The 27923-nt window shown below is 46.1% G+C and overlaps 1 protein-coding gene across 2 annotated transcripts; it reads left to right on the top strand.

The window, feature by feature from the left end:
* Positions 1-1461: 1461 nt before the first annotated feature.
* On the top strand, positions 1462-23071 carry LOC144128644 (alpha-tocopherol transfer protein-like). Of its 2 annotated transcripts, XM_077662193.1 has the most exons (6): positions 1462-1520; positions 7624-7750; positions 11535-11786; positions 16011-16204; positions 18461-18571; positions 22769-23071. In XM_077662193.1, exons 2-6 carry the CDS (start codon positions 7666-7668, stop codon positions 22955-22957), a joined length of 831 nt encoding a protein of 276 aa, XP_077518319.1. In that variant the 5' UTR covers positions 1462-1520; positions 7624-7665; the 3' UTR covers positions 22958-23071. The 2 variants fall into 2 exon arrangements, with proteins under 2 accessions (XP_077518319.1, XP_077518320.1); XM_077662194.1 differs by lacking the exon at positions 7624-7750.
* The last annotated feature ends 4852 nt before the right edge of the window (positions 23072-27923 follow it).

The raw sequence follows: 27923 nt of genomic DNA, 5'->3' as shown, positions 1-27923 counted from the left end.
GTTTCACAAGTTCAAAAGTTGCTGCGTTACTTTTTGTTCGATGCTACACATCGCAACACCCTAGCATAGGCTAGGAGCTTAAGTTAAATCGTCGTCATCATCATCATCAGCCTGACTACGCCCACTGAAGGGCAAAAGCTTCTCGGATGTCTCTCCAATTAACCCTGTCCATTGTCAGCTGCGCCCACCCTATGCCTGCAAACTTCTTAATCTCATCCGCCCACCTAACCTTCTGCCGCCCCGTGCTACGCTTGCCTTCTCTTGGAATCCACTCCGTTACCCTTAAGGGCCAGCGGTTATCTTGCCTTCGCATTACATGCCCTGCCCAAGCCGATTTCTTCCTGTCAGTGCGGCTGCGTAGAGCCATGCAGAGGCAGAATTGCCAGCTGCGTGGCATCCGGTTACATCAGACCGCAGCGCGCGGCGACTGCGTTCACAGCAAAGTGATGTGGTGGGCTTACGCCTTCTCACACGTAAGCACTCTTAAGTGTCTCTGCCGATTTTTTTTTGTTTTCTATTTTATTCACAGCAGTAATTACTGTTTCACAGCTTCATTGTAGCATTGCGCTAATAACTCAGTTTTCCCGGCGTTATTTTTTTTTTTGCAACTACATCGCGCTTCACGATGAAATTTAATTCGCGAGCAAATTTTTAGCAGAACCTTTTCTTGTGTGTCATCGTTTTTGTCATCGCCAAATGTCTTCTTCGGCATGCTATGTTTGCAGACGTCCTCTATTTGGGATAATTTCCACCTGATCTCTGCCTTTAAAAGTATACTTATAAAAGTAGGTTTAGAGCTGGTGCATTCAGTTTTTCTTAGAATTTGTAGTGCTTTTGCTTCCCCTCGCAAACTTCCGACATCTTTTTTTTTTACTGTAAGGCTGTAGTGTATCGCGGCGTAGTCACAGGATAAGAAGAACGGTTTTCCAATGATATCCGTTCACACGAAATTTTCTCATGATATGTGAAACAGCCAAAAAATTGCAGCGATACCAAAATGCCTCTCTGACAAACTTTCGGGGTCATTAACCCGCGTACTCCGGAAGCCAGGAAAAGCACAGCCTTATTACAGTCAACACCCCATGTTCGCTAGGTCACATGGTCAAACACAGCGACAACGCGTAGGTGACGGACTCGCGCCTCCACAGCACGCGTGCGAACACGGCTTCGCCACGCGGGAGACTCTACACCCTGCATATTCAATCACGTGAAACCCTATTGCGTCTCTAGGAACACGAACGCTGCTCTATGAAGCGAGTACTGCAAAAACAAAATAAAACAAAAGAAGACTTATTGTTTGCCTGCCCGCTCCTGACGGCGGAACACAGGAAGCGCTGCCGTTCAAGGCCGTCCGCACGGGGTCGCAAAGTAGGCGATGCATGAAAACTGGGTATTTAGTCTAACTACTTCCGCTTCGCAGCAGCGTCATTGAAGGGAGCCTCAGCGGCCTCTTTCTAAACAGAGCCCAAGTGGACACTATTCCTTGGCGACCTACTGAGTAACGACATCGACAAAACAGAGTGAGAATCGAATCTATTTCACCCATTGTCTTGAAATGCGAGTTACTGCTTTTGTTTTTATTCGGCTTTGTTTATCAATAACAGCCTGCTTGTTAGAGTGGCTCCGGATGTTTCGAGCATTTGCCATGAATTTTTAGTAAATGGCTGCACCTTTTCCAACTTTCACGAAACTGTTCATGTCAGTCCCTGATATAACGGGGTTTAATATTGCGAAGGGGCAATTTGATAGTCTGTGATCCCGCCCAACTGCTGTATGCTTTTGTACACGAAATAAGTCTAATGAACGCCAGTGTTTACAAAATCAAAACATTTGCACTGTCGGCTCAGCTGAAGCCATGGTGACAATTTAAGCCACCACTATGGCGCTTGGCTACTGATCCGGAGTACCCGGGTTCGAACGCGACCGCGGCGGCAGCGTTTCGATGGAGGCAAAATACATAGGCGCCCGTGTGCTGTGCGATGTCAGTGCACGTTACAAATCCCAGGTGGTCGGAATTATTCCGGAGTTCTCCAATACGGCATCCCTTTATTCCTTTCTTTTACTCCCTCCTTTATACCTACCCTTACGGCGCGATTCAGGTGTCCGCCGATATGTGAGCCAGATACTGTGCCATTTCCTTTCCCTCAAAACCAATTTTCATTTTAGACATTAGTGGCGCTTCTTTGCGCACTCATATGAAAACTAAGCATATCTCGATAACGCAATCCCGCCAGAATTGTCTTAAGAGTCCATTAGAACTAAGCTACATGCCCGCGGATTTTGCGTGCCTGTCCTTTATATCTGTTTTCTTTAAAAATTGGCAGGGTGGTGTAAAAATCATCCGGGCCACCGTATTTCGTGCACGGAACGTATGTTGACTGACTACAAAAACTACTAGGCCTTTCCAGGGAACCTTAATAGCAGTCTAAAGCAGTGTCTTTTTTAATTTTGCTCAATAATATGTCTTTACCCGTAAAACGTGTTTCAGTGAATTTTATACTGGTTAGTAGGTATGTTGGTGTATAACTCATTGTTAAATATTTGTGGTTTAGTTAATTTAGTTCTTCTTCTAGATAAAAACCTCCAAAGTTGACAGAAACACTGCCTGTGCACCGATTTCGCAAAATTAAAAAAAAAACTAAACTTTACTAATTGTCGAATATAACTGCGCGCACTCTACGGCACTCACAGGTTGCCTGTATAAATCTTAAGGCACCTCCTCCGAGAACCTTATTTTCAAATATAGTGGTCGTTGCCGTGTGACGCGTCCAGTGACCGAGGACAGTTATGAAGTAGCTCCCCTTTTGTGCTAATTATCGTGTACTCGCCCAGCCTCTGACATTGTCCATGTTGGTCGCTTTAAACCCTACCACGTCTCTCAAACGATGTCAACCTAACGCTGGGGCGGCACTCCTGTCGCCGGGGATCATGCAACGGGCAGACGACGATAAAACAACCTATGCCACGAGGAGAAGATGGACGTTGACAACGACGAAGTTCTCTTTACACGGATCTGCTTGCGGTTAAGTCGGCTGCCGCCATCCTTGTTCGTTGTGCATACATGCAAATCCTGGTTGGCTCATGGTTTTGCTCTTCTGGGTCGTTGGCACGTCTGGCGGCGATAATGGGTTCAGGTTAAGCTTTGATCGAGCTTTGAAGCTGATCTGCTCGCGCCACCGCCGGTGGAAGCCCAGTCGCGGGAAATAATGAATTTATTCCTGCATGGGCTGTTGCTTTGCTAGGTTTGGCCAAGGTCAGCCCTCAGTAGTAGTAGTAGTAGTAATAATAATAATAATAATAATAATAATAATAATAATAATAATAATAATAATAATAATAATAATAATAATAATAATAATAATAATAATAATAATAATTGGTTTTTGGAGAAAGGAAATGGCGCAGTATCTGTCTCATATATCGGCGGACACCTGAACCGCGCCGTAAGGGAAGGGTAAAGGAGGGAGTGAAAGAAGATAGGAAGAAAGAGGTGCGTAGTGGAAAGCTCCGGAATAATTTCGACCATCTGGGGATCTTTAACGTGCACTGACATCGCACAGAACACCGACGACTTAGCGTTTCGCCTTCATAAAAACGCAGCCGCCGCGGTTGGGTTCGAACCCGGGAACTCCGGATCAGTAGCCGAACGCTAACCACTGAGCCACCGCGGCGGGTCAGCCCTGAGGTCAGCTTGCGCGATGCTCCTCCGAACAAACCCGAGCTTTCCCGAGTTACTCCGAGGATTCACACAAGATTATTGGTTGGGACCGCTCGAAGTAGCAGTTTCGCACTTAAAACAAACAAATGAGAAAGAATGCGCTTATTTGCTCTGATTCGAAGATAACCCGGAAACCAAGAAAGTTTTTCCTCTTCATTTTTTAATGCAGGCTACTACCGATTTCGGGGTCATCCCCGACGCAACAAAAGATGCGTAGAAGACAACAGTGTAAATATACGCTTTACCACCTCCGATGAAATTATCACAGAAGAAAGAATCTTATCTCCCTGATCATGCGCACAAGATGCTTCTGGCATCGCTATGTTCACTCCTCAAAACTAGCAGAAACCAACGCACTTCCAGGTTCAAGCTTGAAGAGAAGTGCGCGTGCAACGGAGATGGCGAGCTAATTAACAAGCACTGGCACTTGCTCTTTATTGAAAATGCTGGCATAGAAATACCCAGAGGCTTGGAAGGCGCATTAAAAGGAAAGCTAAAGAATATCAGCATTCAGGACCTTCTACATAACTTGCTGACTTCCAAGAAAAGATGGAAGATTAAAAAAATCGACCAGAGTACGCGATAACAATATGCTCCGCGCGTAACGATGTTAAAACCCATGTAGGCAACGGTCATGTTTCCTACACCACCGTTTCAGGTTGGAATCAGTTTTGTGTTAGCACATGGCCTTGTGCTAGGCCATTCGCTGTAGGAATAGGAGCATGAATTGTTCCTCAGGTATTTCGCAATACAGTCTACGGAACCGGAACCACCTGCCAGACAAAGACTTATGCTCCGGGATATCGAACTTCGTCTAGCACTCTGAAATTGAAATGATGACCTAAGTGCAGGAATAATTTTTTCGGCTGACATCGCTATTTAAGAACAGCATAAGCTTTGAACACTATACCGGACGTTTTTTATAGAAGGTCCAAAATTTATGAAAAAACATAACTTGCTTCGGGGGCATCAGATAAGAGGCAGAATGATTTGATTACTTCTCTAATTAACTTTATATGTTAAATAACTTTTCTCATTTTTGTTTTAGGAGATATATTTTATTAGCAGAATTGGAGATCGTCCTGGAAAGTCTAGCAAAGAAAAAACTTTCATGAAGAAGTTTTTAACCCGCGTTACTAGGCGAGAAAAAGTCACCCTGGTGGGTGGCTTCACACCGTAACTCAGCGGGAATGAGCGCCTCTGACGTCAATCGTTCCGCCCTACGCTTTGCATCACATTGCTGATGTCACCTGAGGCCCGTGCGGGCGGGCCTGTGGTATCGCTGCCAGTTTCGATTTGCTCCGCGGCTTCGCGGATTTTCGCCGCGTGGGAGAACAATTGGGCTGGCCTTGCGCTTGCAATACGACTTAAAGACGGCTTCTGGGCCTTGGTCGTTTGTGGAAGCGGCAATAAGAGAGGCTCACGCCATTCTAGTTTGTGGCCTGTGGCAGCATCGGCCTCGGAGAGGCGACGCGGAATGAAGCGTATCCACAGGAGTAAAACTGGACGTGGTTGTCACATATATATGTAACCATGGAGAAGAACAAGCCCCTGGCGGCGCAGAGGCCTAAGGCGTATGTTCCGGACGAATAGTTTGAAATCGGCGTGGTCGCGTTCCTAAGAGCGAAGCCAGAAGTAAGCATTCCAGAAACAGCCCAGTGTGCCGGTGCAAGCATGACGTCAGTGTGCAGAGTCCTTGTCAAGCACTGCGCATCGTTTTCATGCAATTCTGCACCAGCAGCTGAGTGCGACAGACTTCGAACGTAGGCAGGATTTCTGGGTCCTAATTCAGTTGGACAGAAGTTCTGGCCTTTTACAGAGGGTTATCTGAATGGCTGAAGCACAGTTGTGTCGCAATTCGTCTGTGAACCTGCACAATGCCCATTACTGGGCTGATGTGAGCCCTCACAGCCTTGAAGCGCACAAACACCAACAAAGGTCGGCAGGGAACGTTTGGTGTGGCATTTTCAACGACAGATTCGCGTGCCCTTCTTTTATGAAGACTCATTGACTGGGAGAAAGTACTGCGAAGAAATTGTGGGAGGTGAAGTGGAAGATTTCATTTCAGATCTGCCTCTCAAAGTGCTCAAGGAAGTATGGTACCAGCACGATGGAGCGCCAGCGCATTCTTTTGAACGTGCTGTGAAGTTTCCACTGCAATGGTTAGAAATTAAAGGTCCCGTCACATCGCCCCCATGGTCTCCAGACTTTACCCTCTTAGACTTCTTCCTTGGGAGGTGCATAAAAAAACGAGGTTTTCATTGGTGAGCCTGCCGATGAAGAACACCTTAAGACGAGGGTCATCAGAGCATGATCTGCGGTTGAGACTGCAGTGTTGAGGCGGGTAAATGATTCTATGCGCGAGCGATACTTGATGTGTAACGCAGCGAAGGGGCAGCATTTCGGCCATGTCTTGTAAAATTTCTGTGTGTTTCTAGTTACACTTCCCAGTTTGGATGCGAGTCGACAAATTGTAATTTTGCCACTAAAGCAACACTTCAATAAAGTCTTTCCGTCAAATCTGAACACGTGTCGTAACTTTTGGGAGGTAAACAATCAATAATTTTTTGTCTTGAGAATTCCGAGTTTTATGTTTTAATTTGTTCTTGAAGATATTCAGTCTCAGAAGATTGCTGCCGGTCAACTCTGATAGTCTTCTAAAAACTTGCGCAAAGTATTCGGGAGACAAGGGAATGGAAAGAGGTGCTCGCTATGTCTTAAATGACGGAAGCCAACAGTCACCGAAACCAAGGAGCATAGGGGATATCGTTTTTATTTTGTAGTTTTTATCAATCGGAGATTAACAAAATCTGTCGCCGTAGTTCAGTTGGTAGAGCAAGGACGCGAAATTCGGAGGTAGTGGGCTCGGATCCCACCGGCGGCATGTGGTCGTTTTTTCTACTGCTTTTCTTATTGGCCCATTGATAAAGACTACAGAATACCACTTAGTTTCTTTTTTTTAAAGAAATCTGTAAAGCTTAATTTTGATCACCCTTTAAAGCATTGGTAACTGAACGAAATACCGTCTACTTTGGGCATTTAATTTCAAAGCTTAAAGCCCAAAAGCCAGAGTTGGCGCGACGCTAGAGTCATCGCGCGGAATGAGTTAGAGCTAAAAGGAGCAAGTGATGGCACCATGCGCAGGATGACGTCACAGCCGTGCCACACACAAAAAAAAAACAAGAGCGGAGGGTGCTCCAGCTGCACTTCCGATAGTGCTATGGCAACACCGTGGCTATGGCGGAATAAGCAGCTGTCGCCGCCGCCCGCTCCGCATCGCGAAAGGGATCGTCGCTGCTGAGTAGAATCTGCCGAACGGGAAGCGGATCGACGCCCGAACAAGACTGAGCATCGGCATCAGATGAACTGTGTCTTTTGAGGATGTTTTTTATGGTTATGTAGGTGCACTGAACACTTCTCGTTTCTTTTTCTTTCTGGTTTTTCGCGTACTGGATTAATGCCACAATATTGCTTTGCTTTTTGGGTTTGCGGATAATGTTTTATTTTATTTATCTTGCTTGTGCGCTTTGTTTACGTACGACACGCCTGCTAGTACCAGAATACTGCTGGTACGACAGGTAAAACTGGAGGCAGTGGAAGAGACCTTCGTCCTGCAATGGACGCACAGGAAAAAGGATATGCTCAAGGCTAAGGGACTGGTGCTCCCTTCGATTCCTGGTAGACCAATAGGATAACCGAGTGCTTAATCAATGTGAGCGGAGTGTTATCCGCCCCTTGTTGAACATGCATTTTGTTGCACCTGCAAGATTAGCGGCCCACAACATTTTCCTACACTGCCTCACATTTACTTCGCACAGTTAAAAGCAAAAACACAGCATATGGACTTTTCATAATGAAGACGGGAACAATAATACAATAACTGCAAGTTCATGATTCTTTTACAGCTAGTTCGGCTTTCAAGGACACGGAGAAAGGCTATAGAGGACATGGAGAAAGAAGGAGCCGAAAAATCTGAAGAAACAACTGAACTCATACAGGAGTCTTTAAAGCAACTAAGAAGTCTAATGTCCGGTTTGTATTTTGCATTTAATTTACTTCTGACTATAAATTTAGGTATGCCTTTAAACATGTATTCTATGCTTTAGTTTTCACGTTTTTACATACTATTATGTAATAAACTAAAGATAGATTTCCGGCATATTTAGAAAAAAAGTCCCATTCAGCCTAGGGCATAAAGATAAGGTTGACGCTGTTTTGTGTTCGCTGCGCTACTTCTCTAAATATTCGTTGTGAACTGTTAATTAGACCCCACCCCAATTTTTAATAGAAGCATCCAGTGCTCGTAAAAGTATTTCTGGATAAAGAAAGTCTTTTTGCAAGGCCCTGACATGGGGCCTTTGATTTCGGCCTTTCGTGGAATTATAAGCTAACAACCGCGCTCGCATATCTGCAGCTATGGCCTTGAAAGCTCTGCATGCTGAATAGGTGCATTGAAAGTGTATGGTCGCCGGAGATAGTGTAGCCCGACACTTGAATAAAATTTCTGGACAAGTTAGCAACTGGAAAAAAGAGCTCAGCTTTATATTTTTGACCTAAAACACAGACTTCAGACTCTCCGGTCCTGCTCTCTTGAAGCTTTATCATCATAATAATCATCATCATGCATCACTCTCTGCGATTTGATGGCATCAAGTTTTCGTATGTATGTTACCCACCTGACTTTATTTTGTGTCCTGCTGGTTTTCGTTTCCTTAGAATTCAATCAGTAACCTTTGAAGACCATCGGTTACCTGTTCTTTATATTGCATGCTCCTTCCATGACTAGCTCCTCCTTTTTGTTCCGGGTAAGATATTAACGAGAGGTTCTCTAACACCAGCAGATATTTTTCTGTTCCTTTGCCCTACCGCTGTCACTTTACTTCCAGTACCTCGTCTCGCTGTTATGAATTTGATTTGAAGCGTTTTCGTTAACCTTCGTGTCTCACCCCCTTATTAGTGCAGGATGAAAAGTCCACATACTTTCCTTTGGGCGGTTTATAACACGAGGGCCACCCAAAAGCCCTGCAATCTAATCACATTTTGCTGGTAGTTTCTTTCGCATGGTCCAAATCTGCCTTCACTACACGGCCGACTGAGATATACGCCCTCACTGTTGACCATTACTTTAGTTTCCTTCGTATTCATTTTTAAGTTATTTGCGTGCTGAGCTCAACAGTAATTATTTGCAGTTCCACAGCTGAGCTACCTCACATTGTAGTCTTAACCTAAAATCGGAGGTTAATCAAGTTCTTTCTAGAAGCTTTTGCCTAGCTCTCCCCAATCAAATCTTTTGAATATGTACTGCAACATGCCATGAAAAACAGCTCTGAAGTCGTGTAATGCTGCCTAATACTTTTTCTGGTTCATATCGCCTCGCTCGTCCTGTGGAGAGCAATTGTCGCCATACCGTCTATTAAGACACTTTGCCAAATATTGCTCCCCTCAATACTTTCCGCCTCTCCGTACCTCTATATCTCAGACGCAGTCATTTGAAATCTCAGCTTAATGCGTCCTCTCGGTCAGTAAGGAACTTTCTAGGCCGAGAGCCCCTGGGCCTAGTCAAATATCTGTGCAGTTCTTGAAGTTTGCTAAGCACGTTTTTAGTCTTGTGCTGACTAACCTTTTTAATGAATAACTTATTCACGGGTATCTCCCCACAGACTGAAAATTCACCATTGTTGTTGTGCGTTTCAAAGTGGAGGTCGCCATTTGCGATCCATCTTACGCATTATTCCTCTAAAAATTTTAGCTAGTAAGATTTTGGAAAACATTATCCGATGAAATATTAGGAATAACTTTGGGTACAACGATCTCATTGGTGTAAACCAGCACAGATTCCAGAGGAATTCCTCTTGTGAGACTATTATCTGAATTTAAATTGATATTCAGTCTGTGCTGCATTCCTGAGAAGGCACTTATGCCCTATTTATTCATTTTAAATAAATATTAAACAAAGTACCTCACTGTCGCTTTGTCCTTAGACCCAGAGCTTTCAATATAAATCCGCTAGTTATTTATTAGTTGTATAGAAACCTTTTGTGAAAGAGATATGAATATGTTGAAAATAACAACTGCAAATGCTAAAGTGTAAAGTAAGCTCAGGCATTCTTTAAGGAAGCGAAATGCACCCCCTATTATTCCTTGTTTATCTTAAAGCCTTTCCCTCTCAAATTTCTTAACATTATGTTTTTTTTTGCTGATAATTGCTTTCAATACACGACAAAAAATTGCATTGGTCTGCAAGGATATTCAAGATGACCTCGATAAGTTATCTTTATGACGTTAGGAATGGTATGATATTAGTAACTCGAGAAGCAGGGCCAAAACCTTTTCCACCCACAAATGCCTGTTCAGACAGCCTGATAACGGTGTTTAAATATAAATAAGGCCACTCTTCCTTCCGTGAGCAGTCGCCCCGGTGGCTAAGTGGTTATGACGCTCGGCTGCTGACCCGAAATACGCGAGCTCGCCTCGGTGGTTGAATTTCGATGGCGGAGAAATTGTAGAGGCCCGTGTATTGTGCGATGTCAGTGCATGTTAAAGAACCCCAGCTGGTCGAAATTTCCGGAGCTCGTCATTACGGCGTCCCTGACAACTTGAGTCGCTTTGGGACGTTAAACCCACATAAACCAAACCTTCTGTGGACACTAGCCTTTTCAAGCGAATTTAATGGAGTTTTTATTTATCCTTCTGTTCTCACCGCTGTATTGTCTGCGGTCACTGATTGTATTGAATGCTTAGAGTTGCCGTTTTATTACCTTATTTGTTGTACTGCCGAGTTAAGACTCTCGAACTTCGTGTGCCGTTCGCGTGTCCGTCTCTTGTGTTTTATATCCCCCTTCATGTAATGACCTTTCGATGTTTAACTGAATAATAAATATTGATTATGATACACGCATGCTAAATGCACTTCCGGCCTTCTAATAAGGTGGCATACGACATTATAAACGCGTTAAATCCTGTTTCTGCATGGGAAGCAGTTCCTTATATAAAAATATCTTACATTTCTCCCACAACAACTAGTTCCGAGAATGGGTGCTTAACTTTGCACAATATTTTGCGTCTGCCATTGCATTAGGAAAGCTTCATTGTTAATAATATAATTAATACATTTCAAATGATTTCAATGCTTGTGTCTCGCTCTTTGCGACAGAGAAAAAAGACATGATGTAGAACTGGCGCAGAATGTTTACTTATTTTAGCCCTAGTAGCCATGGAAAAATGGCTGCGGGTGATGGAATGCCTGACAATTCTAACCACTAAATGAATGCAAGCGCATACTGTGCACGCTACCTCGTTCATTGTCGTTGTTATACACAGCAAGCTACTAACACCGAACAGAGCCCCTAGCATGGCATTTTTATTTACTATTGAAATTTTGCCGTGAGCTGTGTAATGGAGGACGATTAGACCGTCGTTACGGCCCCAGGAAAAGCGCACTGTTTTTATGAAAAAAAAAGCCACTCTATGCATGCTTTAGTTTATTTGCTCATGGTCGTTCTTACAGCCCTGAAATAGGGGCATGTGGAAACTAAACTATAAGTCTATTTTTCACGTGTTCTCCCATTATCCTGTCGTCCCACGCAGCGGTTTCTATTAGGGTACCCGTTTGTTTATTGTGAACACGCACTTACTCCTGTTCTACAAATCAGTTTTCCTCTTATTAACAGTTGGGAAGACCACATACCCTTTCACTTTCTAATTATTGAGCTGATGAGCCCACAGGTGCTGGGAGGTATGGCCTGGTTTGTCAAATCATTGGATACATCAGTCCGCTGTAATTCTCACCTCGTTTTCTTCCTTTTCTTATGGTCAGATGAGGGTTCGTTGAGCTGCCCTATGGACGACGCGTTCCTGCTGAAGTTCTTGCGCTCTCGAAAGTACAACGTTGAGGCCACAGTCGAAAACATACAAAAGTACTTCAAAGTGAGGAAGGAGGCGCCGGAGATTTTCGACGACTTTTTGCCATCGGCTATGCTTTACGACGACATCTGCCGAAAGAATAAGCTCGCAGCTGTGTCACGACAACGAGACGCAAGCGGGCGAGGCGTTGTGCTTTTCAGAGCAGGTGAGTGTTTAGTTTACTTTCTCTTAATATTCACATATTCACTCGTGAAAGTGGTCGCCTGTATTGCTCCCACAATGTAACCGTCTTCCTCCAGAAGCATAACTCTTTAAACGAGTGTGTGAGGATAGCGGCATTTATTAAAACTGTTTCTTCTCTGGAGTTCAGAACTTGGATGCAGATACGTACAGATTTCGTCAAAAATATACAGCCCAAAGGGTTCGCTTCCAAGCCGTTTAGCGTGGCTCTTTAGCACATTTGACAGTCCTAAACTTCGGAAGGCTGAGGACCAACTTCCTCCCGCCTTCGTGAGATTAGGCTCCCTGAGTATACAAGAGGAGCCGCGCTGTAGGGCTCGGAAGCAGACCCCTTGGGCCGTATACTTTTGAGAAAGACTGTACGTGTTATATCTGCTCAATGCTTATCCTTATATGTGCCAGTTGCCTTTAATACTCTTTCCCCATATAGTTTCTGTTTCACTAAATCGCTCAATGGTGAGCAGATTAAAATAAGGGGGACTAATTACCAATTAGTATCCCCCAAAGCGCAGTCATGCGACTGCAGATAAAAAGCTGCCGCGATTTTCTACACATTTCTCAATTGAAAAAAATTATGTCCTTGGTTAGCAGCACTTGCAGTTTCTGCTATCCTCGGCACTTTTCGCAAAAAGTTCCTCCATTCGCGTGAACGGTTCCGGCAGCACAGAATCGAAGTAGAAAACAATGGGCATTGTCTTTTCTGTTTCTGCTCGGGGGAGTTTTTGCTATACCGAGCGTGGTATATCTTTCAATTGCCCAATGGTGGAACCTGCGAAACGGACGCAGGACAAGAGCAAGTAGGCACGCACGCAACACAGTGGTGTGGTGTGTGTGCCTATACTTGTTCTTGTCCTGTGTCCGTTTCGCCGGTTCCACCATTGCGCATTATGAACCAGCTGGCCCAGCAATTTACTCTATTTATCTTTCGGTTGGTTTCGGTGAATCCACTGGGACCTAACGTTGGAAACATCTTGCGTGACGGTCACTTCAAATGAATGAGAACAAGATACTGGCCGATACTTCTGCTAGATTTCTATTCAGCCTTTAATACATATAGTAAAACCAAGAAAGGCAAACTAATGACATATTACAATCGGCACATTGGAACTTTACCCTGAATCTGGGAACAAGCATGAAATATATCTGAATCCACCTGAAAGATCTGAATTAAAATGGTCGGTTAAAACACGGTTTTCAGTTCGCGGAACATGACAACATGCTCGGGATGACTGATTGGAATACGCCATAAATGAAATACAGCTGAAGTATTAGCCAGATCCATGCACATTTCCTTTGTCAAAAATAACCAGAGAATGGGTCAATCAACTTTTGCAAAACCTGCGTGTAGAGCGTTTTTAAAATCGACAATGGACCAAGTCTTGCTGCTGTACTTATAAAAATGAGGCAAATCCACTTGTTCCCAACGGAAGAGCCTTGGACACCATGTGGTCTAGCCAGCATGGCAGCCTTCTTCGTAGGGTTGCGCTTCAGCACTCGGACTGTTTCACTTCTTCCTTCTCCATTACTTGTTCCTCACCAACTGTGAAGGATACAATAGATAGCCTTGGGACTTCTCCCGTACACCTCAGCCGATCGGGTCATGAGGCTCGCTAATCACAACATAGTGAAGGAGTTAATCAGGGCACACAGATGTCAGGTGACCTGACTATCATTCACTACAACTGAGTAGAAGCTTTTCGAGAGAATCTCGAAATACGATTCCCCTCGGATACGATGGAGAGAGCGGATATACAACCAAACATCAGAGAGAAAATTCATGTTAACCCCCCGTCCCCAAGGATATGCATACTTATCAAACAAGGACAGAAAAGAAGCCAGAGCAAAATATACTAGAAAAAGAATGATTATACCCCAGCAAACAATGTGCAAGACGCAAACGAACCATTTGACGGCAATTTTACTGCGGTAGCTACCGATTCAGGAGTACACTACAAGGTGGCGCTCAAATCAAAACTAGCGAGTTGCAATTACGTGAGGTGCCTCATGCAATTGCCGAGGAAGTAGCCATAGTTCTCGCCATCCACGCGTGTCCTATGGCAGTAATGATCTCAGACTCTCAAACCGCATGTAGAAACTACATCAAAGGCCGGGGTCTTTGAGCAGGCCACCCGGATACTCGGCGATACAAACTTCGAAAGAACACGCATAATATGGTTCCCGGGACTCCAAGCTGCGCGGTGCAACAGACTTGTCCTCGCTCGCGAATTGCTACCCCGGGAACCGCGCCTGAACGATCACAGCTATGACGTGCCACTCTACACATTTGCTGAAATCCAACAGAACTACATGCTATAATAATCAGAATTTTCCAAATCCTCGAGAGAATTAGCAAGGACGAACAAATAACATTAAGCAGCATACAAACCAAAATCTTTCACATCGCTGCATCACTACGTACCTGGTACCCAGAACTTAACCAGCACTGTGGAGAAATTTCAGATCTCTGCCACATGCTATGAAACTGCAAGAAAACAAGACCTTATCCGTCATCTCTTCCTCAACCCCTGGCCGCGCTGCTCAACGCTGGCTCTGAGCGCCAGAAACGCCCGTAAGCGAGGCCGCCGTAGGAGCTTCGATCAATGGTATCCTGAAATAGGGACTGCAATCACGGGGTTCATACTAAGTTTGCTCATCTTTGGTTACAGGCGCGATAAAAGACACAACACAAGGCAGAAAGACGGGAGGGAGTGCCACTCACAACTGAATTATTCGAAGGCAACACGCACAAATATATACCGTCTTACACGCAAGGCATGCGCCCTCTAACCACTGGCTAATCTTGGGTCACTGTATAAAAATGTGCGGATCGCCCTCCTTTGATAATAAAGTTGCTGGTTCAGCGCACTGTGTGTCTCGCCCTCCCTTCGTCCGTCGTCTGCCAGCGCTTGTGTCCAGAACAGCATCTTCAAAGTTGATATGATAGCGAACGTGTGAAAAAATTGTTCTCAGCCTTATACAAAGATATTGACGTGTCCTTGACGCACATGCTTCCTTTATTTGCAATAAAAAAAGCTTCGATTAATTCCCTAGCTTTTGTATCTGCTTTTTGAGAGAATTCGCGCACCGGAAAAACATGGCTCACAAGAGCGTGACGGGCAGGACCTTATATGCTTAGGCATATTTGGGCCTTCTTTATCTTTGCTCAACGTTTTTTTCTTTCGTGCTCCCTGATTCGCTCGTTAACGCAGCGCCCAGATTGCCCTATATAGGAGCGGCCGCACGAGAGGGGAATTTCGTAGAGAACTCCTTCGGCGCAGTTCATGAACGATCGCCCATGTTTGGAGCCACACCCTCTCTCTTCTTTTCGTTTTCTTTCAATACGAGAGCAAATTAAGGCTTCCGAGCTTTTCTGGGGCTGCAAAAACAAGCGGCGCACCATGCCTGCTGGCGACCTTTCTCAAGTTGTGGGCTAATTTGTGAACGTCGGGCACCACCACAGGTCGCGCCACCTCTTTTCGAGGGACATCTTCCCCAGCTCTCACAGCCTTTCTCTTCATCTTCTGTAGCAGGCTTTCAATAAGCGTTTTCAATAACAATAAAGTTGGAAGGTCTGGGCCAGGAAAACGATGATGACAAAGTGATCAGGAGCCGCGCATCCCAAGGAACAAGGATGCGCCATTACTTCAGTGAAGTAGAACATATACTGATTCCCATATAATGTAGCTAACATTAACGTTGCCGAAGTGCGAGCACAGAACAATGATACTCTCATGTCAGCGCTTATGACAGCTGTGCGTTTTCTGTACTTATTGCTTTGTCGATGAGGCATTGTGGTGCCCGTGATAGCACAAACTGAATGTTCTAAATGTTTTGCATGGAATTAAAAGCATGTCAGCTTTAAGCGCTGTTTCAACAGAGCTGGAATATACTTGTGTGGAAATAAAATTTCCAGAACGAAATTGGGTAACATGCACGCAGCTATATAGCAATTTTACATACTGCTAGTGATTAAGTTTTTTTATTAAACTTTGAATAGATTTACTCTATCATGCAAAGCATGTCATATAACAGTTTAGTATCGCGTTGCGGTTTAAGTGAATAACAGACCTTTGTTTTTTTTGCTGTTTCATTGAGGTGGATTTGCCAGTCCTCTCATTGATGTGGATTGGCCAGTTCTCTGGTAATTCTTACCGGCTCTTCGGGAAATGTGCCTTGTTTGAGTGCCCAGGACCCTGGGATTCTTCAATCTGCACAATGAACGAATACGTCAGAGCCTGCCTGATCCTCATTGAATGGCTGATTTTGGACGAAGACATTCAAAAGCAAGGTTTAGTGCTCGTGTTGGACAACAATGGCGTCGGTTTTGAACATCTGACACACCTGACACCATTTTTCATGAAGAAACTTGTGCACATTACTGAGGTAAAAATTGATGTCTTCTGCACATCAACCCTTTAAATCTCGTATGGCGTGGGAGTTGAAACTGTTCGAGTGAGCTCACCCGCATGTCGCCAGTACTCCAGAGAGCGCTGGTGCGCAAAAAAAGGAAAGGGGCTTAGAGGAACAAGTAACTGAGCGTTTGTGCAATAATGAACCTAAATCAAGAAGCTGACAAGAATACTGAAGGTAGTCTCTAACTTCTGTTTTTTTTTCTTCTTCGTGTATCCAGATGTTGAGCAGAAAAGCTGATTGAGCAGCAGTCGCTTTTTTACAACGTTCGCCATGTCTGTTCGCGGACGTACTTCAATTCAGTGGTACTTCTCTACAGATGGTCACTACGTATGCTTCTTTACTTCTCACCATTCTTAGCTTTCTTCTCAGTAACAGAAAAAAAAAACTTCTTTCAAGATGGCGTTGTGCCTATAACTGAATGGGGTCTCATGTTTAATACAAAGCTTTCTATTAAACCATAAGTCCCAGTGGAGTACTTTTTCGTGACGTTCCGCTTTGTCTTCCTTGATTTTGGCCCTTTGTGATTGGTCGCGGATACCCGCCGCGGTGGCTCAGTGGTTAGGGTGCTCGACTACTGATCCGGAGTTCCCGGGTTCGAACCCGACCGCGGCGGCTGCGTTTTTATGGAGGAAAAACGCTAAGGCGCCCGTGTGCTGTGCGATGTCAGTGCACGTTAAAGATCCCCAGGTGGTCGAAATTATTCCGGAGCCCTCCACTACGGCACCCATTTCTTCCTTTTTTCTTTCACTCCCTCCCTTATCCCTTCCCTAACGGCGCGGTTCAGGTGTCCAACGATATATGAGACAGATACTGCGCCATTTCCTTTCCCCAAAAACCAATTATTATTATTATTATTGGTCGCGGCTTCATTGTGACCTAGACCGTGACAGAGCACGTTGGGTTTATACAGGTGGTTATAAATAACTCGAACGCGAAAGGAACCATTTTTTTTTTAAATTATGCGTATCCTTTTCATTACATTCGGTGCTGACAATGCTAATGCACCAGTTAAAAGAAACTGACCGTTCTAATCAAGTGAGTTCGTTAATTAGCGGGATTCCATTATATTTCCAGCTGCCGCGGTGGCTCAGTGGTTGCGGCGCTCGGCTGCTGACACGAAAGACGCGGGTTCGATCCCGGCCGCGGCGGTCGCATTTCGATGGGGGCGATACGCTCGAGGCCCGGGTACTGTGCGATGCCAATGCACGTTAAGGAGCCCCAGGTGGTCGAAGTATCCGGAGCCCTTCACTACAGCGTCCCTCATAGCCTGAGTCGCTTTGGGACATTAAAACCCAATAAAATGAACCAACATTATATTTCCAAATGCACGCCCATGCCGCAGTTTATTTGCGTAAACACGCCCTCGACGACATTTTGTCAAGCATGGTTGTGATAATTAAAACGAGCTTTCCCTAATGAAGACGAGAAACCCCATTTGAAAAGAATCAAAATTACTGCGCCGCTGAAGCTACTTGCACTAGCAGCGGTAGCGCTTTATTTGAGGGCTCTGGGCGACCGGCGCGGATGCCTCCGATTCAGCTAGCACGACGTCTTTTTTTTGGCGTGAGTCAAATAGAAACGCAGAAACCTGAGTAACACCACTGTGACATCGTTTATTTGCTAAAGTGCTGTTTTCGTCAGGACTGACGTTATGATCAGATTATATTGAGAAGGAGACGAATCTTTCGAAAGTATGACTCCTTGACAAAGTGTGAAAGAAACACTAGCAGGAACTCTCATAGAATTAGCCCGCTTGATGACTCAGTCGCTATGGTGCTTGGCTGCTGACCAGAAAGACACGGGTTCGATTCCGGCCGCGGAGGTCGCATTTCGGTGGAGAAGAAACGCTGGAGGCCCACGATGTTTGTGCACGTTAAATAACCCCAGGTGGTTGAAACTGCCCGGATCCTTCCGCTATGGCATCCCTCGTAGCCTGACTCGCTTTGGAACGTTAAACCCCATAAACTAAACTAAAACCAATCTCACTGAATTTTAAAAAAAAATCAGTAGAACAACACGCTCTCTACCAAAAAAAAAAAGTGTTGGTTTTGTTCCAACAAAACCACTGGGCAGCCTTTTTTATCATTTTCATTCGGTACGATAATTGCCACAGTTTAGTAATCAGATCATATTGCATAATTTTGCCAGCAAGTGAATGATTGCATCAGTATGATGCTGTGCACTATTATCTTTAGCATGCCTTTGTTTTCTCTTCTTTTCTTTCAGAAATGCTTCCCTGTGCGCGTGAAAGCAATTTACATCATTAACGAATCAGTTGTGTTCGACGCGCTCTACGCAATCACCCGACCTTTCATGGGCGCGAAGCTCGTTGAAAGGGTAAGAACCGGTGTTTGCTATTGCTCTTTCAGTACTCTTACCAAGCTTCCCATGCAGCTTGATAACATGCTACATTTGCCTTTTGTTTGCCACACCTGACCATGCCATGCCTGACCATGGCATGTCTCGAGTGAAGCGCGCGGTTCTTAGGAAAGAGCGTGCGCTCCCTTCGAGACCGGCCGTGGCATGAATAAGAATTAAGAAAATCAAGCATAACGCGAATATTTGTGCGCATGACGCAAGCCAAGTCACCGAAACCAAGTAGCATTGACAATGCATTTTTTTTAATGTGTGGTTCTCCCCACCGGGAGAATATTAGGGTGATTATTTTTTAGAAATAATTGATTAGAAAGCAGAAGAAAAATAACCACATGCCGCAGGTGGGATCCGAGAACACGACCTCCAAATTTCGCGTTCGGTGGCCTACCAGCTGAGCTACGGCGACGAGTATCCATCTTTTTTTTTTCTTTTGGGGGTATTTCTGTGCAGTGCAACCGAACCTTGAGGGTGTTCACCAAAGTCACCCTCGTTCATAGCGGCGGACGTAGTACGTCCTGTATTACCGCGAGTATCATGTAGGAACGTGATCGAAAGCTGAGGGTGGAAGCTCTGCGTGAACCCTCTTATGCTATCTATGACATCAAGGCTGCCAGAATCGAGGCCCTCGTTGAGCTATTGAGCAGATGAGATAAAGGAAAAGAGGTGCTCGTTATGGCATGCATGACGGAAGCCAACAGTTACCGAAACCAAGGAGCATAGGGGATGTATTGCGTGTCTCTGCAAAGTTTTTGGTGAAAATAATAAAAAATGGTGCGTAGTTATCCAATAGATTTTGACAACATCAGGATACTGAAATTAAACCACCGAAGAGTCTTTTCTTCGAACAACAGCACATTGAGACTATGCACGAGGCCATCAGCATGTCGCTAGAAGCGCTGCCGACAGCGTAGAAGCTAGACGTATCTAATAGGCCGAATAACACAACGGACCACCGCGCTTAAAAGCGGCTGCAAGTGACCGTTAAGGTCAGCTATGAAGAACAGGTCTGACCCGTCTTGAAGCGGAGGCGTTTTCTACCTTAAAGACTTTGGGTAGAGTCGCTCCTATTCATCATCATCATCAGCCTTACTACGCCCACTGCAGGGCAAAGGCCTCTCCCATGTCTCTCCAATTAACCCTATCCTTTGCCAGCTGCATCCACCCTTTGCCTGCAAACTTCTTAATCTCCTCCGCCCATCTAACCTTCTGCCGCCCCCTGCTACGCTTACTTTCTCTTGGAACCCACTCCGTTACCCTTAAAGACCAGCGGTTATCTTGCCTTCGCATTACATGCCCTGCCCAAGCCCATTTCTTTCTCTTGATTTCGACTAGGATGTCATTAACCCGTGTTTGTTCCCTCACCCACTCTGCCCGCTTCCGATCTCTTAACGTTACACCTATCATTTTTCTTTCCATGGCTCGCTGCGTTGTCCTTAACTTAAGCTGAACTCTTTTCGTTAGCCTCCACGTTTCTGCCCCGTAGGTGAGTACCGGTAAGATTATGCTGTTGTACACTTTCCTCTTGAGGGAAATTGGTAAACTGCCACTCATGATCTGCGAGAATTTGCCATATGCGCTCCACCCCATTCTTATCCTTCTAGTTATCTCCCTCTCATGATCCGGATCAGCTGTCACTACCTGCCCTAAGTAGACGTATTCCGGCACAATTTCCAGGCTCTCGCTGCCAATTGTGAACTGTTGTTCCCTTGCTAGGCTGTTGAACATTACCTTGGTTTTCTGCATGTTAATTTTTAGACCCATCGTTCTGCTCTGCCTGTCTAACTCGTTGATCATGATTTGCAGTTCACCTCCTGAGTGACTCAGCAAGGCAATGTCATCAGCAAATCTCAGATTATTTAGGTATTTTCCATTTATTCTTATTCCCAACTGTTCCCAATTCAGGCCTCGAAATACCTCCTGCAAACATGCGGTGAACAGCATTGGCGAGATCGTGTCTCCTTGCCTGACGCCCTTCCTTATTGGAATTTTATTGCTGACTTTATGGAGGACTATAGTAGCTGTGCAGTTGCTATATATAACTTCCAGTATTTTGACATAAGGCTCTTCTACCCCCTGATTACGCAATGCCTGTATGACTGCTGAGGTTTCCACTGAGTCGAATGCTTTCTCGTAATCAATGAAAGCTATATATAGAGGTTGGTTATATTCTGCGCATTTCTCTATCACCTGATTGATAGTGTGAATATGATCTATTGTGGAATATCCTTTACGAAAGCCTGCCTGATCATTTGGTTGATTAAAGTCTAACGTTGCCCTGACTCTATTAGCGATTACCTTAGTAAACACTTTGTAGGCAACGGATAGTAAGCTGATCGGCCTGTAATTTTTCAAGTCCTTGGCGTCTCCCTTCTTATGAATTAAGATAATGTTTGCATTCTTCCAAGCTTCTGGTACAGTCGAGGTCATAAGGCATTGCGTATACGGAGACGGCGATGGCGTAGAGGTAGAACATCCGCCTCGCGTGCAAGAGGACCGGGGTTCAAATCCTGGTGCCGCGCAATTCTCCACCGGGTTAAAAAAAAACAAAAAAAAAAACCGCGTGTCGATGGAATTGCATAACCAGGCCTGGAGTGCGGCCTTATTTCGGTGACCAGAACCGACAACGCACTCTCTCACCAGAACAGGATTTGGCCACCCTGGTGTAGTACATGGCCACAACCTTCTATGATCAAACCAATTAACCCTCGGCCCTCAGTCCCCAGCGGCTGCAGAGCAACTGACCACGGCGGCGGTCAGACCTGTGACGCAGCGGAGGGTGCTAAGAATCTCTGGCTCCGGACAGGCCGCTATTAGAATCTGAACCTGGCAACGTTTAACGCTAGAACTTTAGCTAGTGAGGCTAGCCTAGCAGTGCTGTTCGAGGAACTAGCGGGAATTAAATGGGATGTGATAGGGCTTAGCGAAGTTAGGAGGACAGGAGAGGCGTATACAGAGTCGCTCCTATTTGTGTAGGTTTTACTCTGGCCAGGAAGATTTCTGCCGATGAGGTCTGTATCCTGTATTAGGCTTCGCACTTATTTTTACTTGAAGTGCGTGCTTTTGCACAGGTACGTGGCATGTAGCCGATTTCTATGTTTAAAATAAATCCCCCCCCGTCCTCTATAAATTCGCATTAGCTTGACTGGTCTTGGCTGTGATGCGTGGTTATAATATGCATTTTTGTTAAGAATGAAGACCAGACTCGGAGTAAACCTCTGTTAAAAGGTCACTGGACGACCAGTAAGAGACATATGGAAGTTTCCCTTCCAGGGTGCCCCCACTAACGATAAGGAAAATTTAAAAAAACATTGTGAAAGACAATCATTGCATGCAGCGAATAAAGGTTAGACGTTACGACGATAGTAGCTATTGTATTATTTTCCTTATACAAATTTCTGTAATTTATTTAATTAGACAATTTTAATAAAACCTTCAGGCAACGCGCTCAGCTATGCCGTGCACTTCTGAGTCCAGGAGGAGAATGCAATGATTAGGAGTCTTGAGAGGGAAGCGCGAAAGATGTCTATGTGAAAACACCTCCAAGCGCGCCTTGTTTACAACGCTCAGAAACGGCACGACCTCATTCAGAGAACCAGAATAGCCCGACCGGGTGACGTGTTGACTGCGCGTTTGCGTTCCATCAGATTGTGGTGAGTTTCTTTGAGCCTCCAACCAACACCAACGCAATGCTCTCCTATACGTTGCACACGGGGGCGCGAAGCAGATACGATAGGGCTCGGTATCGCTTGTAGCCTGTGTTACTTCAGCATGGTTGACGTTTCGTCGCTTAAAACTCCGCCAAATTCATGTTTTGTTGTAGGAGCAAAGTGAGGGAGAATACATTACTAGTTCATTCGATAAAACGGTGATAAAAAAACAACTCATCACGTTGTCGTCGGATGACTTTTCAATACTTGAGCTAGTTGCCTTTGTTGCTCCGGCATTGCCCTCGCAGCTTATAGCTCACCAAGTAAGGATGCTTTCATAGACAACGTAAAAAGCCGTAGCAAACTGTTTGAAAAACTCCTATGTTGATACACAAGATATGCGATATGATTGAGCACAGAATTAGAAAAAAGTTTCTATCATCACTTTGAAGCAGTTTGACCTCAGTCTGACCATATTTTTTGTTTCACATTTTGATAAATTTTTTTACAGATTCATCTCATCGGCTACGAATTGAACAAGCTGCTTGGTGTCGTCCCCGCTGACGTTATCCCCGAAGAAGCCGGAGGTACTTTCGAGAGCTACGACTACAATGCGCTAGAAAGGGACTTGTTGAGTCGGAACGACTATTTCAAGGAAGTGAGCCAATATGGTTACGAAAAAGAAAACACCTACATCTAGCGGATGGTAGCGCAACTGCTTTTCCGCGCTGCACTGCGCTTATAGTCACGTCTTTTATATTCCTTCGCGCCTTCGGTAGCAATAAAGGCTTCTCGCCTTACTTCTTCAAGATAACCGAACGACCGAGAATCCCTTCTACACCCAACCTTTGACATTTTACAGCGGGATCAGTGTTTCCTATGGTTTGTAGGAGAGCCTTCTCTGCTGGTGCCTCACGCATTGAAAGTTAGTGACACCGCGGCTGGCAATACATTGCAGCAGCAGCATTGGTCTCACGCAGAACACGCGGCATCGGCTGCTGATGACGACGATACAGAGGAGCGTCCGAGTTTTTCTTCCGCGTCGCGCTAGACCGTTCCGGTTTCCTGAAGGCAGCCTATTATTCCCTGGCACTACTACAAATAAATCAGCCACTACTTCGTCAGTCATTATAAAAACCTCGCCAAGGAAAGGAAGAACAATGGGGTAAAAACAAATTACGTTTCGGGACCATTACGGATTCCTTGTTCACATATGAAAACGAGAAACGGAACGCTTGTGTTTATACGTGTGAAGGTCGCTGTAATGAGCATGCGTATGCTGCAGGCATGGGCCCACGTGTCCGATTAAGTGCGTGCGGAATTGATTGGATATGGAATGACTCTAGGAGTAGGTGAAATAATAATGATTTCTCGTTGCATATGATACTGGCGGCATCCCAGGCGATAATGTGACCGGTGCACTTTTGGTGATCTGCCAAGGCGTTTTCCTCGGTGCGCCCCTTGGCAACGTCATTTTTGTGCTACCTGAGCCGTCTCCTGTAGCCCGAGTTTCGCCGATGTAGGCTGCGTCCCAGTCCTGCCAAGGAATCTTGTATATAACCTCGGGGTATCTAGTGCTTTCTAGCTTGTCTTTCACTCGCACAAGTTGCTGTCTGAGCTTGTTTGTAGGCACCTGGTAGATTTGAACATCCTAGTCACTGAAGATTCTTGCCAGTGTTCTGCTCACACCAACCGTGTAAGGAATGGCGGCTCGCTTCCGCTCTGTTTTCTTCTGTGCTGTGGGTGGATTTGAAGATCTGCGTTGCTGTGAGTTAAGAATTTGGCTTGGGTAGCCATTTCTAGAGAGATCTTCTTTCATCCTTTTTTTCTTCTTTCCTTCGCGCTTGTGTGGATGAGCGTAGGCGTTGCGCGCGTGTGAAGAGCACTGATGCCACGGAGCGCTTGTGCCCAACCGGATGCCTCTGCAAAGTTCAGGTAATGGCCTGTATGTGTGGCTTTCCGGCAGACCGATGTCACGAGGCCATTCACCGTGCGCTGTACTAAAACATCGAGAAAGGCAATGCGACCAGAACTCTTCTTTTTCATAATGAACTGCATCCTTGGCTGGATGGAATTCAGATGGTGTAGTACAGTGCAGGCGCGTCTTCCTGGTTCAACACGCAAAAACAGTCAGCTACATAGCGCAGAAATATTTTTGGATGAAGAGGAAAAGAAGCAAGGGCGAGTGCCTCGATGGTTTCCAAGGCAAGGTTAGCGCAAGTGACCGAAATTGAAGCGCCCGTGGTGGTTTCAAGCACTTGCCTGTGTAGAACTCCTTGTTAAAAACGAAGCAAGTGCTCTGCAGGCAAAATTTCAATAGGCGGCATAGGTCTACAGCTTCAAACGGAGAGCGGTTGGCAAGGGTCTCGTCGTTTTCAAGGACGTCTTTACAGCACTGGACAGCGAAGTCCACTGGCACACAGGTGAACATAGACATCACGTCAAAAGACACTATGATGTCTTCTTGGATGTCGACGTCCTGTAACATCCTGACGAAGTGACTAGAGTCCTTCACATAAGTCTTTGTTGTTCCAACACGGGGGCGCAGGATGCTGTGCAGGTACCGAGACAGGCTATGCCGGGGGGACCAGGTAAAGTCTACTATTAGCCGTAGACGTCTTTTGACGTCAAATCTATGTTCACCTGTGTGTCAGTGGACCTCGCTGACCAGTGCCGTAAAGACGCCCCTAAAAACGACGAGACCCTTGCCAACCGCACTCCGTTTGAAGCTGTAGACCTATGCCGCCTTTTAAAATTTTGCTTGCAGAGCACTTGCTTCATTTTTAACAAGGAGTTCTACACAGGCAAGTGCTTGGAACCACCACGGGCGCTTCCATTTCTATCACTTGCGCCAACCTTGCCTTGGAAACCATCGAGGCATTTGCCCTTGCTTCTTTTCCTCGTCACCCAAAAAATATTTTTGCGCTATGTAGCTGACGGTTTTTGCGTGTTTAACCGGAAAGACGCGCCTGCACTACTACACAGGATGCAGTTCACTATGAAACAGGAGAGTTCCGGTCGCATTGCCTTTCTCGATGTTTTAGTACAGCGCACGGCGAATGGCCTCGTGACGTCGTTCTGCCGGAAAGCCACACATACAGGCCTTTACCTGAACTTCGCAGAGGCATCCGGTTGGGCACAAGCGCTCCGTGGCATCAGCGCGCTTCACACGCGCGCAGCGCCTATGCGCATCCCCACAAGCGCGAAGGAAAGAAGTAAAAAAGGATGAAAGAAGAACTCTCTAGAAATGGCTACCTAAGGCCAATTCTTAACTCGCAACAACGCCGATCTTCAAATCCACCCGCAGCACCGAAGAAAACAGAGCGGAAGCGAGCCGCCATTCCTTACGCGGTTGGTGTGAGCGAAACAGTGGCAAGGATCTTCAGTGACTAGGATGTTCAAATCTGCCACTTGCCTGCAAAAAAGCACAGACATAAACTTGTGCGAGTGAAAGACAAGCTAGAAAGCACTAGATACCCCGGGGTTGTGTACAAGATTCCTTGTCAGGATTGTGACGCAGCCTTCATCGGCGAAACTGGGGACTACAGGAGGCGGCTCAGGGAGCATAAAAATGACGTTGCCAAGGGGCTAACTGAGGAAAGCGCCTTGGCAGATCACCAAAAGTGCACAGGTCACATTATCGCTTGGGACGCCGCCAGTATCATATGCAACGAGAAATCATTATCATTCCGCCTACTCCTAGAGTCATTCCATATCCAATAAACTCCGCACGCACTTAATCGGACACGAGGGCCCATGCCTGCAGCATACGCATGCTCATTACAGCGACCTTCACTCGTATAAACACGGCTGTTCCGTTTTTCGTTTTTATATGCGAACAAGGGACCCGTAATGGTCCCGAAACGTAATTTGTTCTTACCCTATTGTTCTTCCATTTCTTGGTGAGTGTTAGGTTTTTCATAACGACACCATTTCCACACCAGACGAGTTTTCGTCGAACTCTGGACTACGTGCTTCCATAGTCTCGGCCCGAGATTGGTTGACGCGACAAACCGCTGACCCATACGTCAGCTAGCACAACCGCATTCAGCACGGACAACGCCGAGAGCAACGCCTCCACCCTGCCCCGTGATGGCCCGTCTGGAGACGTCTCTACGCTGTCCTTTCGCCTTCCTCAGTTCCGGAGGACTGATCCTAAGTTTTGGCTCCCGCAAGTAGAGAGTCATTTCGCTATTGCCAGCATCACCTTCCGGACACAGAAGCTTCATCACGTCGCTGCTTCATTAACACCCTAGATCCCCGACGAGGCCCACGATCTTCTCCACGTCGACCGCCTCGGCCCCCTCTGACATGTCAGTACTTGATCTCATCAAGGGAAAAACAGCGTCACAGCACCGCCGCCTAGAACACCTCATCTCCTTCCGAAGAGCAGGGGGACCGCAAATCTATACAGTTGCTGCGGCGGCTCCAGAGGCTCTGAGGCAACAAGGCTGCCCCTTCGGCTAAGCCTTCCTGCGTGAGCTTTCTCGTCAGCGCTTGTCTTCTTCAGTCCGCATGGTGTTCATGCCCGCCTGCGGTTTGCCATCCCTCACCCTCGCTTTAAGGTACTGCGATATGGCGGATAGATTGTCCCATATAATAACTGATTGACTATCAATATTACACGACTGGATGGTTTCCAAAAACGACGGCGGCCTTCTGGTACCATCGGGCTTTTTACCCACTTTACACCACTCCCATATCATTACGTGGCCCCCAGGCCTTGAAGAGATTGAAGGCAGTGGGACGGCAAACACTCTAGCTCGCGAACTAACAAATAGAGCGAACCCTTTAATTTATCTCACCCCTCTACCGCCAAATTATGGTGCACGGCTAGAAATCCGGATGCTGAACCGAAGGAATTATCGCTCTCCCCAAATAAAACTGGCCACAGAAGAAGCAACATTATGAAGGCAGAAAAAGGCGAGCACCTTCCCTAATCTGAACTTGTACACCCCCTATCCACCTTTCCATCCATTGTACCACCCCACCTTACCCTTGAGCAGTAATGGTCGGAAGGACCAACGTCAGACCATCTGACGGGTTAAGACATCGGCGCCTCCTGTTCCTCGGTTTCTCTCGGCGCGGTATTGCGACCTCCTAGCCCGCTGTCATCTCTTCAGTCCCGGCTGGACCTCCAGAGCCCCCGCCCATGGCGAGTTCAAAGCAGAGGTTACCCGCCTCTCCGAACAGCTCGGCTCACTGTCGAATGCCTGCGCACGCTCTCCTTCCCGTCGACGGACGTCTCCTCTCCGGCGTAGTGCTACCCCAGCCCCCTCAAACTGGCGAGTGTTGGTACCATCACACGTTCGGGGAAGAGGCGTGTCGGCGTGCCTTGGCCTGTCGCTTCCAAGGATATTTCCACGGTCACCTCTAGAAGCGGCGTGTGGTGTCGGCGCCGAGACCAGCCGCTTATTGTTGATTCGCGACCTGCTGTGTGGCCTCCGTTTTATTGTCGATACCGGTGAGTGTCCTCTTTTAATGCGGTCACGCCTGCAAAAGGGTGCCTATAATGGCTCTGAGCACTGTTGACGAAGAGGATACTGGGCACCCATTCTAGACCAATGACGGCATCATCCTGGGAATCCTACGCGGCCATGAGAGGCGCCTCTCATGGGCGTCGCGTGGAACCTACTGTTGAAATAAATACGAGCGCACACCCCGGC

The sequence above is a fragment of the Amblyomma americanum genome, chromosome 4, assembly GCF_052857255.1.
Source record: "Amblyomma americanum isolate KBUSLIRL-KWMA chromosome 4, ASM5285725v1, whole genome shotgun sequence".
Lineage (NCBI taxonomy): Eukaryota > Metazoa > Arthropoda > Arachnida > Ixodida > Ixodidae > Amblyomma > Amblyomma americanum.
The sequence above is the reverse complement of the archived record's forward strand: the minus strand, read 5'-3'. Positions and strand labels throughout refer to the sequence as shown.